The sequence below is a fragment of the Dermochelys coriacea genome, chromosome 1, assembly GCF_009764565.3.
Source record: "Dermochelys coriacea isolate rDerCor1 chromosome 1, rDerCor1.pri.v4, whole genome shotgun sequence".
NCBI classification, from domain to species: domain Eukaryota; kingdom Metazoa; phylum Chordata; order Testudines; family Dermochelyidae; genus Dermochelys; species Dermochelys coriacea.
The window spans coordinates 323,665,081-323,685,248 of NC_050068.2; the positions used below are offsets into that span (position 1 = coordinate 323,665,081).

The window sequence follows — 20,168 nt, forward strand, 5'->3', positions numbered from 1 at the left end:
TCTCCAAGGTGCCACAAGTACTCCTCTTCTTTTTACCATAGTTCAGCAGAATTTTCCTTGTAACAGGTAAATACGATAAAGCATGAATCACATGGCCATAATTGAAACAGTCTGGGAAAACTAACTTCAGAAACTATCTATCTGTTGTGGAAATACAAGAGATGAACATTTTATAAACCAAGAAGGATGATTAGTTTATTCATTTGCATAACATTCCTCAGAATACTTTTGTCTGCGTTCTGAAAATAAACTAAAAGTTATGGACATGCTTTACAGTGCACTGGACTTATTTTTCTGCAATTCGTTAATAGAATCTAAAATGTTTTATTTGACTCTTCCAATTTCAATCCAATTTAATTACTACTATTATTTTGTGTGTTCATTAACAAATAAAAATATGTTTTACTTTACTACATTCTGGTAACTCTCACACTGCACTGTTTGGTATGTTCAGAAACACCCAGTACACAGGCCATCTAAGAAGTTATGTCGCAGTTTCAGTCTTCAATACCTAATAGTATAAAGGTCAATTTTTTAAAAAAATGGTTGCCTAAAGTTGAGCTTCTACATAGATATTTAGGTGCATGATTAAATAAAATGAATTTCAAAAGTATCAAGACCTAGCAGCTTTCACTTTTAAATTTTGGCTTAAATGTTTAAATCCTGTAAGCACAGTGTACTTTATTAATTAGTTTTAGTTGAACAAAGTCAAGTACAGCTTTAATTTAATCTATGTAAGGCCGTTTTGCGAGCAATGATTTAGCAATATCTAACAACAATTATTTTTTAAAAGCGCTGAGATACTATAGTGATGGACCCAGGATAGGGTGGATGGACTGACAGACAGAAGTGATGTTCTGACTTCAGTAGGATTTTAGGGAGAACTCTATTTTATATGATGTTTGGGGAATTGTCACACTAATTAGTCAAACATACATCATGAGTATGATGTATTTATTTTTTAATATTGAACTAAAATCTACAAAATTTTTGTAATTAAGTCCCTTATAATTTATTGTAAGTAAATAGATTATTTAAGAACTCAGACCAGGAAAAAAGACAGTGATTTTCAAACTGAAATATATGCAAGCATAATCTGGGTGATTTTGTCCTGCATATTAATGTAATTTTAGAGAAAGAATATTTGAGAAATTAAATCATAGACTCGCAGGACAGGAAGGGACCTCGAGAGGTCATCTAATCCAGTCCCCTGCATTTATAGCAGGACTAAGTATTATTTAGACCATCCCTAACAGGGGTTTGTCTAATCTGGCTTTAAAAAATCTCCAGGTGTGTTTAGTTCAGTCAGAAAGTAGAAAGAATACCTTACAATAGGTGTGATAGCTTTCCAAAGTAACAAATTTGAAAAGGGCAAGATTAAGCAATAAAGATTCCAACAAAAGTATTTTCAAACTATTTTTAAAAATTGCAGTTGAAAAACCCCTAAAAAAAGTCATTAAAAGATTTTAAATTCTTAATAAAATACGTTTTTTCTCCCCAACAAAACATATATGAACACAATATTTTTATTCCTCTTGTGCTTTCTCCGATTATGTTTAAAAGCACCTCTAATAAATACACAGAGACACTACAGAGTTTTCATGTCCTGCAGTTCAAGGACATTTACTGACTGAATGTCGTCAAATTTAGAGTTTTTAAGTTACCATGAAGCAGGAAATCTATGCAACTCAGTATGTACACAGAATACCACTCTGGAAGTCAAAACTATGACATTTGTTAAATGCAGAAGACAAGCATTCTAGCAGTACAGTACTGGTAAATTTGTTTGAATCCATGCCCTTCCTTAGGCACAGCAGGTATTTATAGTTCAGGAATGAATCATTCTTATAACCCTACAACAATGTGGGTGAAACCCACCGATCTATTCAATTATGAAAAACAACATTTTGCAATAAGTGCAATTATGGGAACTAAGCAAATGCATAACTCTGGCATTACATAACTTTTGAGTGCTTCACTCTGCAACCTTAATAGTGTTCTTTACCAGTTTTATAGTATATAAATTTCCTCAGTTTTAAAAAAAGCAAATTGAAAAACAGAAATTCTAGCATGTGATATCGTACTGACACCCAGATGCAGGATTTGAATCTTTAGATCCATTGCACAGACCACTTGACATAAGGGAGTATCTTATAGCAATAGTAGGTTGCTGTCCTCTATGTGGATTAAAGACGACAAGACACACACTTTGCTAGTGGGTTTCACAGATGTTTGCTGACAGCAGGTGAGGCTCGGGAACCTTGGGTTCCACTCCAGGCTCTGGAGGGGAGAGTGCTTTAGTAACCATAGACTCTTCTGCCCATTCTCTCCCAAGCATGACTCATTCTGCCATGACCCGTCCAACCTCTCCCTGTCCGAGTCCTCTCTCTTCTTCACCCCTGGCTCCTTGTCCCAGTTGCATTCTCCCTGCCTCCAGTCCCAGTTTCCACTTCTCAGATTTCTTATCCCAGGCCCAGTCTCCTTGCCCAGTCAGTCCTAGATCACCCTCTGGGTTTGCTGGCCAAGTCCGAAAGTATTCATCACACCCGGTCTAAGTGGTTGTCCATACACAGACATAGAGAGCAGCAAGGGGGTGTGTGAATCTACAATGCACCAGCCTGTCACACACAAAGTGGCCATATGAACACTGCTGCTGCACCGTAAAAGTTGCATAGTACCCTTTGACTTACTGCTGTTTGAAACAGTTCTCTCCTCCCGGCTCGTCAGATCTCTTTCCCCCTAACACACATCACTGGCTCCAGGTTCTAGTTTTCTTACCCAGGCAACTCAGCCTCCCACACCAACCTCCTCCCTCAGCCTTTTGCCCAGTCTCTTTATCCAGACATATTTCTGCCCCTGCACCTCAGCCTCTTGTCAGATCTATTCTCCCTTTCCAGAGCTCATTCCACTCTACACTGGTTCCTGTCTTCAGGCTCCTTGACCATCCAGTCCCAGTCTCCTACCCTCTCCTCGTATATCAATATCATACGTCCTTCCCTTGTTTACTGGCTCCCAGTCCCCAACATAGTTTTCCACACCATCTCCTAATCTTGTTTCTCCGGCTCCCAGTCCTGATCTCCATGCCCAATCAATTACTGCCTCTCCTATGCCTTCCATCTCTCAGTCCCAATCTCCTTGCCCAACAAAGCCCATTTTCATCTCCATCCCTCCAGTTCAGGCCTATGATCCCCCAGTTCCTAGTCTTCTTGCCCAACCGTCCAGCCTCCCCCGAAGAATGCCACAATCTAGGTAACATGCCACAGCTGAAAAGCCAACCTGTCATATGTCTTTAATTTAAGAGGTATGCTGTGGCACAAAATGTTGCAGCTCTGACTCCAATATTTTGCTCTATGAAATTGGCACGTGCAGTAGAGTGAGCTATGTAATTTGTGATGGCAAGAGTCAATTAAATGGTGGGAGATGGGGATAAATATATTTTATTTCATATATACATACTAGGGCTGCCAATTAATCACAGTTAACTCACATGATTAACTCAAAAAATTAATCGTGATTAATCACAGTTTTAAATCGCACTGTTCAACAGAATACCAATTGAAATTTATTAAATATTTTTGGATGTTTTTCTACATTTTCAAAATATATTTATTTCAATTACAACATAAAATACGAAGTGTACAATGCTCACTTTATATTATTATTTTCATTACAAAAAAGATAAACAGAAGAAATAGTATTTTTCAATTCACCTCATACAATACCGTAAGGCAGTCTCTTTATCGTGAAAGTCCAATTTATAAATGTAGATTTTTTTTTGTTACATAACTGCACTCAAAAACAACCTAATGTAAAACTTTAGAGCCTACAAGTCCACTCAGTCCTACTTGTTCAGCCAATCACTAAGACAAACAAGTTTGTTTACATTTGTTTACATAACAGCCAGAGCCTCGCGAACCAGCTGAGCGGCAGCGAACCAGCTGAGCAGCGGGGACAGCAGAGCAGCTCACAGCAGGAGTTTGCCTGGGACTGGTAAGTATCCGAGTGTGTGTGTTTGCTTGCTGAGGAAGTATCCGAGCGTGTGTTTGCTGGGAGGGCAGGGAGAGAGCCTGAGTGAGTGTCTGATTGGCTGCTAGCCTGCAGGGGGCGGGCATTAGGGTGTCTGTGTGTTTGCGTCAGGGAAGCCTGGCTGTTTAAAAATAGCCAGAGCCTCGCGAACCCGCTGAGCGGCAGCGAACCAGCGGAGCAGCGGGGACAGCAGAGCAGCTCACAGCAGGAGTTTGCCTGGGACTGGTAAGTATCCGAGTGTGTGTGTTTGCTTGCTGAGGAAGTATCCGAGCGTGTGTTTGCTGGGAGGGCAGGGAGAGAGCCTGAGTGAGTGTCTGATTGGCTGCTAGCCTGCAGGGGGCGGGCATTAGGGTGTCTGTGTGTTTGCGTCAGGGAAGCCTGGCTGTTTAAAAATAGCCAGAGCCTCGCGAACCAGCTGAGCAGCGGGGACAGCAGAGCAGCTCACAGCAGGAGTTTGCCTGGGAGTTCGCCTGGAGTGAGCCCAGTGAGGCTTACATCTTGCCAACGTCTCTGAGGAAGCTCATAGTAGGTAGGTGATATGGAAGGGGGGGGTTCAGCTGTTGTGACCTGCACTGGATGTGCCATGTTTGTCTTTCTTCCACAGGACAGAAGCGACTTTGTCTGTACAAAGTGCAAGCTGGTCTCCATATTGGAAGAGAAGATTGAAGGTCTGGAGCAACAGGTATCGACCCTGCGTTGTATACAAGACACTGAGGATTTTCTGGACCAAACTCAGGATAGCCTTCTAGGGGCACAAAGCTCTAAAGATATAGAGCAGGTTGCACAGAGGAGCCAAGAGGCCAGTGAAGAAGCGTGGCAACATGTGACCTCCAGAAGAGGTAAGCGGAATGTCCGGGTTCCAGTAACACAGACACAGGTAACTAACCGCTTTCATGTTCTCTCCACAGGTACCATTGCGGAGAGTGGACCAGATGATAGGTCTGGGGGGAGAAAGCAGAAGGAGACTCCGCTGGTTGGGAGGCATGAGATGCGATGTCCTGAGGTTGGGGGTTCCACGACCACCACTCCCAAGAGGAGAAGGCGGGTGGTGGTGGTCGGGGACTCTCTCCTCCGGGGGACTGAGTCATCTATCTGCCGCCCTGACCGGGAAAACCGAGAAGTCTGCTGCTTGCCAGGGGCTAAGATTCGTGATGTGACGGAGAGACTGCCGAGACTCATCAAGCCCTCGGATCGCTACCCCTTCCTGCTTCTCCACGTGGGCACCAATGATACTGCCAAGAATGACCTTGAGCGGATCACTGCGGACTACGTGGCTCTGGGAAGAAGGATAAAGGAGTTGGAGGCGCAAGTGGTGTTCTCGTCCATCCTCCCCGTGGAAGGAAAAGGCCTGGGTAGGGACCGTCGAATCGTGGAGGTCAACGAATGGCTACGCAGGTGGTGTCGGAGTGAAGGCTTTGGATTCTTTGACCATGGGATGGTGTTCCATGAAGGAGGAGTGCTGGGCAGAGACGGGCTCCATCTTACGAAGAGAGGGAAGAACATCTTTGCCAGCAGGCTGGCTAACCTAGTGAGGAGGGCTTTAAACTAGGTTCACCGGGGGAAGGAGACCAAAGCCCTGAGGTAAGTGGGAAAGCGGGATACCGGGAGGAAGCACAGGCAGGAATGTCTGTGAGGGGAGGGCTCCTGCCTCATACTGGGAATGAGGGGCGATCAACAGGTTATCTCAAGTGCTTATATACAAATGCACAAAGCCTTGGAAACAAGCAGGGAGAACTGGAGGTCCTGGTGATGTCAAGGAATTATGACGTGATTGGAATAACAGAGACTTGGTGGGATAACTCACATGACTGGAGTACAGTCATGGATGGTTATAAACTGTTCAGGAAGGACAGGCAGGGCAGAAAAGGTGGGGGAGTAGCACTGTATGTAAGGGAGCAGTATGACTGCTCAGAGCTCCGGTACGAAACTGTGGAAAAACCTGAGTGTCTCTGGATTAAGTTTAGAAGTGTGTGCAACAAGAGCGATGTCATGGTGGGAGTCTGCTATAGACCACCGGACCAGGGGGATGAGGTGGATGAGGCTTTCTTCCGGCAACTCACGGAAGCTACTAGATCGCATGCCCTGATTCTCATGGGTGACTTTAATTTTCCTGATATCTGCTGGGAGAGCAATACAGCGGTGCATAGACAATCCAGGAAGTTTTTGGAAAGCGTAGGGAACAATTTCCTGGTGCAAGTGCTAGGGGAGCCAACTAGGGGGAGCGCTTTTCTTGACCTGCTGCTCACAAACCGGGTAGAATTAGTGGGGGAAGCAAAAGTGGATGGGAATCTGGGAGGCAGTGACCATGAGTTGGTTGAGTTCAGGATCCTGACGCAGGGAAGAAAGGTAAGCAGCAGGATACGGACCCTGGACTTCAGGAAAGCAGACTTTGACTCCCTCAGGGAACAGATGGCCAGGATCCCCTGGGGGACTAACATGAAAGGGAAGGGAGTCCAGGAGAGCTGGCTGTATTTCAAGGAATCCCTGTTGAGGTTACAGGGACAAACCATCCCGATGAGTCGAAAGAATAGTAAATATGGCAGGCGACCAGCTTGGCTTAATGGTGAAATCCTAGCGGATCTTAAACATAAAAAAGAAGCTTACAAGAAGTGGAAGGTTGGACATATGACCAGGGAAGAGTATAAAAATATTGCTCGGGCATGTAGGAAAGATATCAGGAGGGCCAAATCGCACCTGGAGCTGCAGCTAGCAAGAGATGTCAAGAGTAACAAGAAGGGTTTCTTCAGGTATGTTGGCAACAAGAAGAAAGCCAAGGAAAGTGTGGGCCCCTTACTGAATGAGGGAGGCAAGCTAGTGACTGAGGATGTGGAAAAAGCTAATGTACTCAATGCTTTTTTTGCCTCTGTTTTCACTAACAAGGTCAGCTCCCAGACTGCTGTGCTGGGCATCACAAAATGGGGAAGAGATGGCCAGCCCTCTGTAGAGATAGAGGTGGTTAGGGACTATTTAGAAAAGCTGGACGTGCACAAGTCCATGGGGCCGGACGAATTGCATCCGAGAGTGCTGAAGGAATTGGCGGCTGTGATTGCAGAGCCCTTGGCCATTATCTTTGAAAACTCGTGGCGAACGGGGGAAGTCCCGGATGACTGGAAAAAGGCTAATGTAGTGCCCATCTTTAAAAAAGGGAAGAAGGAGGATCCTGGGAACTACAGGCCAGTCAGCCTCACCTCAGTCCCTGGAAAAATCATGGAGCAGGTCCTCAAAGAATCAATCCTGAAGCACTTAGAGGAGAGGAAAGTGATCAGGAACAGTCAGCATGGATTCACCAAGGGAAGGTCATGCCTGACTAATCTAATCGCCTTTTATGATGAGATTACTGGTTCTGTGGATGAAGGGAAAGCAGTGGATGTATTGTTTCTTGACTTTAGCAAAGCTTTTGACACGGTCTCCCACAGCATTCTTGTCAGCAAGTTAAGGAAGTATGGGCCGGATGAATGCACTATAAGGTGGGTAGAAAGCTGGCTAGATTGTCGGGCTCAACGGGTAGTGATCAATGGCTCCATGTCTAGTTGGCAGCCGGTGTCAAGTGGAGTGCCCCAGGGGTCGGTCCTGGGGCCCGTTTTGTTCAATATCTTCATAAATGATCTGGAGGATGGTGTGGATTGCACTCTCAGCAAATTTGCGGATGATACTAAACTGGGAGGAGTGGTAGATACGCTGGAGGGGAGGGATAGGATACAGAAGGACCTAGACAAATTGGAGGATTGGGCCAAAAGAAATCTAATGAGGTTCAATAAGGATAAGTGCAGGGTCCTGCACTTAGGATGGAAGAATCCAATGCACCGCTACAGACTAGGGACCGAATGGCTCGGCAGCAGTTCTGCGGAAAAGGACCTAGGGGTGACAGTGGACGAGAAGCTGGATATGAGTCAGCAGTGTGCCCTTGTTGCCAAGAAGGCCAATGGCATTTTGGGATGTATAAGTAGGGGCATAGCGAGCAGATCGAGGGACGTGATCGTTCCCCTCTATTCGACACTGGTGAGGCCTCATCTGGAGTACTGTGTCCAGTTTTGGGCCCCACACTACAAGAAGGATGTGGATAAATTGGAAAGAGTACAGCGAAGGGCAACAAAAATGATTAGGGGTCTAGAGCACATGACTTATGAGGAGAGGCTGAGGGAGCTGGGATTGTTTAGTCTGCAGAAGAGAAGAATGAGGGGGGATTTGATAGCTGCTTTCAACTACCTGAAAGGGGGTTTCAAAAAGGATGGCTCTAGACTGTTCTCAATGGTAGCAGATGACAGAACGAGGAGTAATGGTCTCAAGTTGCAATGGGGGAGGTTTAGATTGGATATTAGGAAAAACTTTTTCACTAAGAGGGTGGTGAAACACTGGAATGCGTTACCTAGGGAGGTGGTAGAATCTCCTTTCTTAGAGGTTTTTAAGGTCAGGCTTGACAAAGCCCTGGCTAGGATGATTTAACTGGGACTTGGTCCTGCTTTGAGCAGGGGGTTGGACTAGATGACCTTCTGGGGTCCCTTCCAACCCTGATATTCTATGATTCTATGATTTACGGGAGATAATGCTGCTGGCTTCGTTTTAAGAACACTTTCACTGCTGATTTGAAAAAACTCAAAGAAGGTACCATGTGAGATTTCTAAAGATAGCTACAGCACTCAGCTCAAAGCTTAAGAATCTGAAGTGCCTTGCAAAATCTGAGAGGAATGAGGTTGTAACATGCTTTCAGAAGTCTTAAAAGAGCAACATTCTGATGCAGAAACTATAGAATCCGAAGCACCAAAAAAGAAAATCAACCTTCTGCTGGTGGCATCAGATTCAGATTATGAAAGTGAACATGCATCGGTCTGCACTGCTTTGGATTGTTATCGAGCAGAACCCATCATCAGCATGGATGCATGTCCTCTAGAATGGTGACTGAAGCATGAAGGAATATATGAAACTAACACATCTGGCACATAAATATCTGGCGACGCCAGCTACAACAGTGCCACGTGAACATCTGTTCTCACTTTCAGGTGATATTGTAAACAAGAAGCAGGCAGCATTATCTCCTGCAAACAAACAAACTTGTTTGTCTGAGTGACTGACTGAACAAGAAATAGGACTGAATAGACTTGTAGGCCTTAAAGGTTTACATTGTTTTATTACTGAATTCAGATTTTTTGGTATATAATTCTACACTTGTAAGTTCAACTTTCACGATAAATAAATTGTATTACAGTACTTATATGAGGTGAATTGAAAAATACTATTTCTTTTGTTTTTATAGCATATATATTTGTAATCAAAAATAAATATAAAGTTAGCATCTAAATAAAGTGTGAGTGTCCATCTGTAGTATCGGAAAGGAAAGCATCTCTTTTTATCCTCTCCCACTAATCTGCTTCAAGGGCTATCTCACGAGTTTTCAAATGTTCTGTTTCATCATCCTTCTTGTTCATGGTATGAATAGGACCATTTGGGAGTGGGTAGTGAAGAACTATGGGTTGTGATGAATTCAGGAAACTGACAGGGTGGGGCTGTATTTTCTAGTAATGACTGCCAAACTTGCTTTGCTGTCGAGAACCTTCCCTTTGGGGAGGCAGAAATTCATCAAGAAATCACTCCCAACACCATTATCAGTAACAAACACTCAGCTCTATCAGCAACAGACATGTTGATCAGTAACAGACAGCCCCAATGTTATTTCCCCCAGCATCAGCCACTGATTAGGGATCTCCTTCCTTTAGGCTCTGGCTGATCATGTGCAGCATGGCGAAGTCTCACAGAGGCAAAAGGCTGAGGAGATTTGGGGGCCTGTACTCTATCACAGGATTCTGACTTTCACCCTGCCATGTCCCTTCAGCAGAGGCAGTTGCATGTTCATTTTCTGCCACTGCTGCCATTCCTTCTTCTCAAGAGAAGCTGCAACAAGATGGAGTGGGATTTCCTGCCATCTCTCTAACTAGCCAGAGCTCTGTGGAGATGGAGCCCCAGTTTCTCCTGTTTGTTCACACCATGCCAATCAGGACTCAGAGAAGGGCCAGCTTTCATTGAACTGTTATTAAACTTGGGGAGTGGAGTCTCCACATAGACAGCACCCAAGTTTATATTTCTGCCTCTTCTGACTTTGCCTGGGTATTGGTAACAGGTTACACAGTGTCTAGTAAGACAGGGCATGGATTAAAGATAGGCAGTTGAAATTTCATCCAGACAAGACAAGTTATGCCTTAGGCTAAAAGACTGTGGGACGCAACTAAATGAGACCGCGAGAATTGGTTCTAATGTTGGGAGTGAGGGGAAGGAATGTTTTGTAGTATCTTAAATTGCTCCTGACGCTCCATTGTTGTTCAGTGCATCTCATTATTTACTTGACCTTTTTAATGTTGACCTTGCCATGGTTATCCATGCCTTTGTCACCTTGACATTGGACTATTGCAATGGATTATACATATGACTACACCTTCAATCCATTCTCAAATTAGTTAATAAGCAAGCTACTTCAATGATCTAGTTCTGGGATACCTAAAAGATTGCCTAAAACTCCAGGATGAAGACCATGATCAAGAACTCTACTATACAGGCATAATGGAACTCGTGTTTGTCTGAGATAGCCCTTTCTGAGGGCCAGCCCCAAGGCTGTGGAATGAACTTCCTCAGAAACTATGAGCCATCACAAACCTTACCACCTTCTGCTCCAAGTGCAAGGTACACTTATTCAACACTGACTTTGCGAATACAAAAACAGATATAAGCACAATTAACAAACAAAACAAAACCCTATCATAACAAAACATAAAACTTTCTTATGTAGTTAGGGTTGGGTTTTTTTTTTAAAATCAATAAGGAAGTTTACTCCTTAAAATGAAAAAAGCAATGCAATTCTTATGGATATTTAGAACTATCACTTAGCAAGAATGTCAACAGGTTAATAGTGAATTATAATGAAAACAGGAAAACAAGAAAAGTTTGCAGGGATCACTTACCCGCCTTTAATATAGTCAAGGAATGAAACTTCTGTTTCAATTAGGAAGGAAAGCAATGTTACCTGAAATCAAGTAAAACAGAATCAGGCATGAATGGTCATTCCTCAAATCAAATACAAGCAGAAAATTAATGTAAAATATTTTCAAGGCTTATATTTATGGTATCATTTCCTACAATGTTAGGGAAGAAAGAAGATAAGCAAATCATAAATCCTTTTTGGAAGGCATGGGGCAATCCTGGAAGTCTAAAAAGAGTTTTAAATGACTTTGTATTATTCTAGACTAAGTGAAGGATGCAGGGAGGTGAGAGAAAATTTTAAGGAAACATTACTGCATGTGGGGTAGAAAACAAGTGTGGTGAGGGTCACTTCATGCTATAGAGTAGAGTAATGTCAGATGCTACGACTAGTTGATCCATTATGCAAACACTTCAACTTCATTTGAAAAGCTACATTAAATTATCTATATATGTTGCATGTCACTTCATTTCAGTGGGGACCTCTGGGTAGTGATAAAAGTCAAAAATGAAAAACGGTAAATTAAAAATAAATAAAAACAGGAGATGTTCTATTATTTGCCAATGTGAAACATTACAAGGTATACATTTTCTTCTTCACTGGCTTTCACCATCCAGGAAGAATGTGGGCCCAAAGCACAGGTTGAGGTATGAAATATTCTTAACACCTCTAGTACTTCAGTGAATGACAATGGCTTAAACTCAAACACAGATCTAGCATTCAGCCCCGTTAGATATTGCATTACATCCACAGAAGCAGAACGTTCAGTTCAACTCTATCTATAAAGTAAGATGAAACTTCCTCAGAACATCTGACCCTTGGTGATCTGTGAAGATGAAGGTGGGGAAATTATCACTACAGAGTCCTATCAGTCTTTTAAAAGAGTGTTTTTTTTAAAGGCAACGTGCAAATTTCAATTTATACTTCCATTGAACATTTTCATTTTTATGGCCCTTCTGTCAGTTATTAAATCATGTTGCTTCATTACCAGTCAATATTATGAGCGATAAATTGTTTGTACACAAAAGGTTTGTGACCAACAGACTACTTATTTCTTCCCTTGTACAAAGTAATTACAAATTTCCCACTTCTTTCATACTATAAGCATCACTATTTTAGGTGTTGTTTAAGGCAGTTCATGTTCTCATAAGCACTTGTTTAAAATGTAATTTTACCTCCCATATTAAAAACGGCCACCTATCGTTGGTGTACACTAGATAAGATGGGTACTGTTTTCCCATTGCCTTTACAAGCGGCCATGAGGCAGCTGTAGTGAATAAATCCACCTTTTCTTAGTGCTTCTGGTGAGTTTGGGAGAAGGAAAACTTGGAGAGGCAGGGAGGCAAACTGTGGAGAGACCACAGATTGAGTGCAAAATGAAAAATGTGAGTTGGAAGAGGACTGTGATAGAAACAGAAGGAGAGAATATGGAGGGTAGGGGGCTGGAGTTAGACAGGAAGACAATTACTACTGTTATTTTAATGACGACCAAAAGCATGCTAGTTCCCTCCCTGTACAGAGAAAATATAAAACCCGTCCCATAAATTTACATTTTAACTTCAGACAGAGGGGTAACAAGACTGTCTGATTTGATACACAGTCATGTTTGCATGCACAAACACACATCGGTGCACTTTTCAGATGTGATTGCATGCATGCACGCACGTGTCAGAATACTTAACATGCACAAAAGAAGACCATGCTCTGAAAGCCAGGATGATAACATACACATAAAATAACTATACTTTTTCTTTTTAGAGACTGTTCCCTAACAAAACTTCATTATCCGATTCTGAATATTTCTGTTTTGATCATAGATTTAAAGAAAAAGCGTTACTCATCTTGAGCAGTAAACTGAGGTTCTTCGAGATGTGTCCCGCTGTGAGTGCTCCACTTTAGATGTTGAGCACCCTGCACTTGTAATCAGAGATTTCTGGTAGCAGTGCCTGGTTGGGTCGCACATGCACAGTCCCAGTCTTGTGCTGCCTCAGGCGGCTAACCAGCACTGTGCGACCAACCCTTCCCTTCTGTTCCTTCTCTATTGCAGAGCATAGAGTGAAACTCCGAAGTAGAGGGGAGAAGAGAGGGTAGTGCAGCACTCACAGGGGGTCACATCTCGAAGAACCTCAGTTACTGCACAAGGTGAATAACCTTCTTTTCTTCTTCGAGTGATGTCCCTGTGGGTGCTCCACTTTAGGTGACTTCAGAGCAGTGCCCTCCAAAGTGAAGCGAGGGGCTTCGGCATTTACGTCATGGCAGAGGACAATATGATGAGTCTGAATAATGCATCAGATGTTGCATACAGTGTAAATGTACAGACAGAGGCCCAGATCACAGTTCTACATACGTCTGTAATGGGAACACTGTTCAGAAAAACTATCAAAGTTGACACTGACCTGGTGCAATGTGCATGAATCCCCACTTGGGGTTGCAAGTTCTGTTGCTGGTAACACAGTTTGATGCATTCTGAAATCTATTTGGAGAACTACTGTTTGGATACGGCATCTCTTTTTGATCATTCCGTGATTGAAACAAATAATTTTGGGGACCTGAAGAATTACCTTGTTCTATCCATGTTAAAAGCCAGGGCCCTGCGAACATCAAGGGTGTGGATTCTTGTCTATTCTTATGTGGCTTAGGATAGAATGTTGGTAAGTAGATGGGCTGGTTTAGATGGAACGAGGAGGCGACCTTTAGGTAAAATCTTGGGATGAGGTCTGAGAGTGATTTTATCTTCGGAAAATACTGTGTAGGGTGGGTCAGTCATGAAGGCTCCTTGTTCCCTCATTTGTCTTGCAGATGTAATGGCGACTAGAAAAGCCACCTTCATTGACAGGTGGAGAAGTGAGCAAGTGGCTAACGGTTCGAATGAGTGTCTGGTGATGCCCTAGAGAACTAAGTTAAGGTCCCAAGGTGAAGGGGGAGTGAGGATTTCAGGGTGGCTGAGAGATGTACCCTGACTGAGCTAATAGAGAGATCTGATCTCTTAAATTCAACCAGGAAATCCAGAATCTAAGGTAAAGGTGCAGATACTGATGTTGTCTGCGTTGTGACACACCAGGAATCAAAACATATCCATTTGTGTAAGTGTGTGTGGTGGCTAATCGGTCTGTGACTATTTAATAAAATGTTCTGTACTACTTTGGAGCGTGTTATTTCTGGTCCCCGGAGCCATGAAGCAACCATGCTTTGAGGCGGAGTGTCTCCAAGTTCAGGAGCAGGATTCATCCTGATTCCTGGGACAGGAAACGAGGTAGGAGGGAAAGGGTGAGAGGTCTGCATGCTGACATTCTGAGAATGTAGGGGAACCATGTTTGAGGAGATAATTTGGGGGTTATCAGTATTACTGTGGCCTTGTCCTCTTTGATATTGTGAAGCATTCGTGTCATTAGGGGATGGGGGGTGGGGTGGAGGCATATAGGAGAGGACTGTTCCATTTGAAAGAAAGGCGCCTCCCAAGGAGTGAAGGCCATTCTGTCCCTGGTGCAAAATAGTGGGCATTTGGTGTTGTGCTCTGTTGTGAAGAGGTCTACTATGAGGAATCTCCACTGTTTGAATATATGTTGTGGAGAAACCTGATGTCAAGTTTCCACTTGTGGTCCTGAGAAAAGTTCCTGCTAAGTGCATCTGACATACTTTTTTGATATCCAGGTAGGGAGGTTGCTACAATGTGGATGTTGTGCAGGATGCACCAGTGCCAGTCACATGGCCTCTGCACACAGGGAGTGTGAGCGTGCAACCTCTTGTCTGTTTATGTAGAACATGCATGCTAAATTGTCTCTGAGAATGTGTATGGTCTTGTTTCTGATCATGGGTACGAAGTTTGTGCATGCATTGCAAGTGGCTCTTAGTTCTAGAAGATTTATGTGAAGTCAGGCTTCTGTTGGGTACCAATGGCCCTGAGCAGAGTGAGTTCAGATGTGCTCCCTAACCTATGAGGGATGCATCCATAATAGTCAATGTAGGAGCGGTTTGGGTGAAAGGCACTCCTAGGCATATGTTATGTGGTTGTGTCCACCAGGATAGTGAGTCTTTTACTTTGTTTGGCATCGTGAAGCATTTGTTTATACTGTGCCTTCGTGGCGAATTAGTTGTGCAGAGCCAAATTTATAGGGTTCGCATATGTAATCCCATGTGTTGGATGACGAAAGTCGATGTGGCCATGTGGCCCAGTAATTGCAGGCAAGTGCTGGCTGTTACCTGGGGACTGTTCAGGGATGTGGCAATCATATTAGTTAGAGTTAGAAAGCGTTGCCGTTGTAAAGATGTTGTTGCCTTGGGTGTATTGAGAGAAGCCCTAATGAATTCCAGTTCCTGTACTGGTGTGAGGGTCGACTTGCGTGTGTTTATTTGGAGACCTAATGGCATAAAGAGATCTATTGTTTGTTGGAAAGCCTCTATTGCAGGGGTTCTCAAACTGGGGGTCGTGATCCCTCAGGGGGGTCACAAGGTTATTAAGTAGGGGTTGCAAGCAGTCAGCCTCCACCCCAAACCCTACTTCACCACCAGCATTTGTAACAGTGTTAAATATAAAAAATGTGTATTAGTTTATTGGTGGGGGGAGGGGTGGGGTCACACTCAGAGGCTTGCTGCATGAAAGGGGTCACCAATGCAAAATTTGAGAACTACTGCTCTATTGCCGCTGGTTGATTTGCTGCTTTCAGTAGGCAGTCATCCAGATATGGAAATATCAGGATTCCTTTCTTGCGGAGGTATACAGCAACTACCATGTGTACCTTTGAGAAGACTTGGGGAACAGTGGACAGACTGAAGGGCAGGACCTTGTATTGGAAGTGATCTGGTCCGAGAGCAAAGTCGGAGAAACCTCCGATGTGATGGGTGAATCGTTATGTGAAAGTATGCATCCTGGAAGTCAAGGGCCTCTTTCTAACACTGGGATAATGGTGGCCAGGGTCACCATTTTGAAGTGTTGGTTTCTGACAAATTTGTTGAGCTATCGGAGATCGAGAATGGGCCTCCATCATCCTGTTTTTTTCTGTGTAAGGAAGTAGTTCGTGTAGAAACCCATCCCTCTGTATTTTGTTGGTACCAGTTCTACTCCTCCTAGACGGATGAGGTGGGTTACCTCCTGCCGCAGTAGATATTCGTGAGAGGGGTCCCTGAAGAGATGGGAAGGGAGGATGGGTAGTGTGATTGAAGTAAAAGGGATGGAGTATCCAATTTCAATTATCTCGAGCACCCATCTGCCTGTAGTGATGGATTGCCAGACTGGGTAGTAGGCAGTTAAACGGTCTCTGAATGGCTAGGAGATGATAGAAGTTCTCAGCGCTGAATGATGTGGGGGTCTCAGGCCCACAACCAGCGTCTCAACTTGCTGCTTGGCGGATGATTGATGAGACATGGTAGATTGATTTGACAGTTGTCGTCTCCTTTGGGACTGTTGTTTCCGGGCTTGTGGGTCATATTGCCTGTGTGTCTGTACATATGATGTGGACAGGAATACCTTCCTCGTCTTCTCTTTCCTCTAGGAGTATAGATACCCAGGGACTTTAGAGTCGCCCTCGAGTACTTGAGGGTGTGCAGAGATTTGTCCATTTTGGCTGCAAAGAGTTTGGGCCCTTCAAATGGCAGGTATCCACTGTTGCTTGCACTTCTTTGGGGAAGCCAGAGAAATGTAGCCAGGATGCCCTTCTCATTACAATTGCGGTGGGTGTAGATCATGCTGCTGTATCTGCAGAATATAGGGCAACTTGCTATGCCATCTTGGAGATCAGTTGGCCCTTGGAAATGAGTGCACTAAATTTTTTTTTTCCTCTTCAGGGAGAAATTCAATAAAATCTGATAGTTTGCGATAATTTGTGGGGTCCTATTTTGCTAATAACACCTCATAATTAGAAATTCTAAGGTGAAGCATAACTGAAGAATAAGCTTTTCAGAAAAAGAGGTCAAACCTCTTCCAGTTTTCGTCATATGGTGTGTTTTGGGGATATTATTGTCTGTCCCTTTCACAAACAGCATACACTACCAGGGAGTTTGGTGTGGGATGTGAAAAAGAAACTCTGTTCCCTTTGCAGGAACATATTTCCTGTTGGACCTTTTCCAGGTTGGAGCGATTGTTGCAGGGACCTGCCAGATGTATTTGACTGGTTCCATGATTGCATCATTCTTGGGTAAAGCGATTTTAGATGATGCTGATGTTTGCAGGATGTCAACAAGCTTATGTCATGTATCCTGCACTTCTCCCAGTGAGATGTCAAGGGAATCTGCAACTTTCCTGTAGAGATCCTGGAAATGTCTAAAGTCGTTTCCCATGTTGGGAGGAGGGGGCATGATGGTATCATCCGGGAATGATGAAAAAACATGGGTTGTTGCTTCGACCTCCTGGTCAGAGATTTCTTCCTGTTCTCCCATCATCTCTTCAGGGGGCTCAGATGGTCCTGGTACTGATGGCACAGGTGACTGCCGTGTACCCTCCCTGTGTGGGCTAGGAGGTTTGAGGTGGTGAGGGGGATATGCCATCCATGGGGCCCAATACTGCCACTGTGGAGGGAAGGGAATAGGTACCATCCATGGGTGCCCATACCACTGCTGCTGTTTGGCCCCTGAATAGTACCCCTTGTATGGCAGGGCCAGTTTGATCGTTTTGCGGGTGGGGGAAGAGCGATGCTAGGGGTATGTCTCTCCCTCTTCCTCATCATTGCTCAAAAATGGGGGAGCAGAAGTCAGTGGAGTGGTGGGACAGCTCAGAACAGAGAGTGCTGTTGTAATCTCGGTGCAGAGAATGGGAGAGTCAGCTGTTCAGGTCACCTTGAAGTCTCTGGGAAGGAAGAACTCTTGTGGTGTCAACAGCCTTGGTGCCGCTGATGTGGTAACAGTGGGTACTGGCTGCTGTGGAGCTGTTGTCTGTATGGGTGCAACTGTCAATTGCACAATGCTGACAGGAAGTGAAAGCATAGGCTGCAGTTTTCCTATGCCTGGTGCCAAGTGTCGGGACAGCTCTGCTGGTGCTGAGATATGGGGTTTCTGTTTCCCCTGGGTGCCTCCATTGGCGCTAGCTCTCAGAGTCTTTAGCTCTCGCAGTACCAACGGTACCAGAGGGTCCTGCTATCTCGGCTGTGGAGCCTGTCGGTACTGACGATGGTCCAGCTATCACAGCTGCGGAGCCTGTTGGTACTGACAAGGTCTCTTCTTTTGAGGAACGCTGTTTCTTGGTCAGTTCCTGAGCTGGTGGGGACAACATATGCTTCTTAGTCATCTTTTTATCTGCGTGGTCTATCACACGAGTCACGGACAAAGTAGAGCCCATCAGAGGCTGCAGTCGGTGAACTGTGTCTCGGGGGTGTGTGTGTTTCTGGTTCAGATGCTGGCTGGAGAGAGTTCTCCATGAACAGTAGATTAAACTGCAAGTCTCTGACTTTCCTGGTCTGGGCTGTCAGTTTATGAAAATGAGGGCACTTTTGAGGCATGTGTGCTTCGACTAAGCAGCGAACATGAGCCTGCCTGTCCGACACTGAGATTGATAGCCTACAGGTGAGGCAGTGTTTAAAGCCCGGAGAACCATTCATTCCCCTGAAGGGAGAGTTTCGTCCCCCTGAGGGGAGAACCAGAAGTAACAGTTCAATGAAAACCTATTTCTATTCAGGAAACAAATAAGGGTGGTGGGGTTTTTTTGTTTGTTTTGTTTTTTTTAAATAAACGGGGATAAGGAAATGAAAGGAGTTAACTATCTATAACAAAACTAGAACTAATTGGGGTATACTATGCTAACTAAGCTCTGAGGAGCTGCTGAATGCGCCGATTCGTAGCCAAGGGCGGTAAAGAAGGAACTGAGGGGGAGTTGGTCGCACAGTACCAGTTAACCACCCGAGGCAGCGGGAGACGGGGATTGTGCATATGTGACCCAACCAGACACTGCTACCACAAATCTCCAATTACAAGCGCAGGGGCGCTAAACACCTAAAGTGGAGCACTCACAGGGACGTCATGCCAACACACTGGTGCAGTGTACTAGTACTTTGTTCTAACGTATTAAAGTCTACCACTGGAAATATATTAACAAGAAAGAAAATCACTCACTCCTTCAATAAACTCTTACCATCAAATTACCATAGAAATAAAGTTTCTTCTATTCTGGATCTTTTTCTATAGGTTTGTGGAAAAGACAATGGCACATGCCCCATTTATGAACAGAAATATACACACAGGAACAATCATCATTTTCCACCTCAAGGCTGCAATCCTGCATATGGAAGTCCCACTGACTTCAGACTGCTCCCATGAGTAAAATTAAGCATATATGTGATTGCAGAACCAGCACTCATCTGTATTTAGTTTGACTTTCTGAAATATAAATTCTGGTAGACTTAGATTTATTCTTGTATTCTTATATTAAATTATGTTTTGATTCTCCTGGATGCCAGAATATTAAAATCAGCATTGCAGTTATTACAGTGGATCAAGCTAATATAACTGAGACTAAAAAGGCTCTTGCACTTTTACTAAAAACTTCACATTATATGGTACTAGTTGTTAGTACCTCAATGGTTAAAAAAACATTAGTACTCTTGCAAATTACAGTCACAGCATTTCTTAAATCTAATTCTGCCAAAAATTCAGACTTAAGAATAAATATTTTCTTAAGCACAAAGGACATAATCTATCATCTCTTATTTGTTCATGTCTCTGTCCACTATCTGAAGAACTAAAAAAAGCATTTTAATGCATTCTAAAAATCAACTTGTATTCCAGATAAAAGTCAACACTGCCTCCAGCAATTCTAAACTCACAGGGAACTCAAAATTACATTTTGGACAAAGCTTTCACGAGACACTCATTTAATCACAGAAAAGAAGGAAAAGTAGAAAAAATGAGTTATAGTAAATACTTTACTCTTGCGTTCTTCAAAGAAAGTCTTACTCTAACACTGTCAAATTAGTTTGAATACATTTTATTTCACGAAGTCAGACAGAAAAGGAAAGCGTAAGTTAATATAAAAAGTATCTACTTACTGTTCCAGAATTAATATACTTTTTCTTTTTTCCTTTTTTCTTTGGATTTATTACCTAGAATGGCAGATAAAAATATTACAGATGCATCATTCATTATGCAGTTGACATAGTGAAAATTCTTAAGATTCTCTTAAGGTACGAAGTAGTATTCTTTAGATATATGACACATTAATAGTTACATTATGAACTGATATTCAGGAACTCTTAAC

At 43.5% G+C, this 20,168-nt stretch overlaps 1 protein-coding gene across 15 annotated transcripts in view; it reads right to left on the bottom strand.

The window, feature by feature from the left end:
• The window catches only part of CPNE8 (copine 8), a 279,857-nt gene that overhangs the window by 108,448 nt on the left and 151,241 nt on the right, over positions 1-20,168 (bottom strand). For all 15 annotated transcript variants that reach the window (XR_006275544.1, XR_006275547.1, XR_006275546.1 and 12 more), the window contains 2 exons: positions 19,960-20,013; positions 10,974-11,035 (listed from right to left, as the gene is read on the bottom strand). Coding sequence is in view for 9 of the 15 variants with exons in the window: in XM_038399049.2 (XP_038254977.1) it covers positions 10,974-11,035; positions 19,960-20,013 (116 nt within the window). In the remaining 6 variants the exon portion in view is untranslated. The remainder of the gene's footprint in view (positions 1-10,973; positions 11,036-19,959; positions 20,014-20,168) is intronic.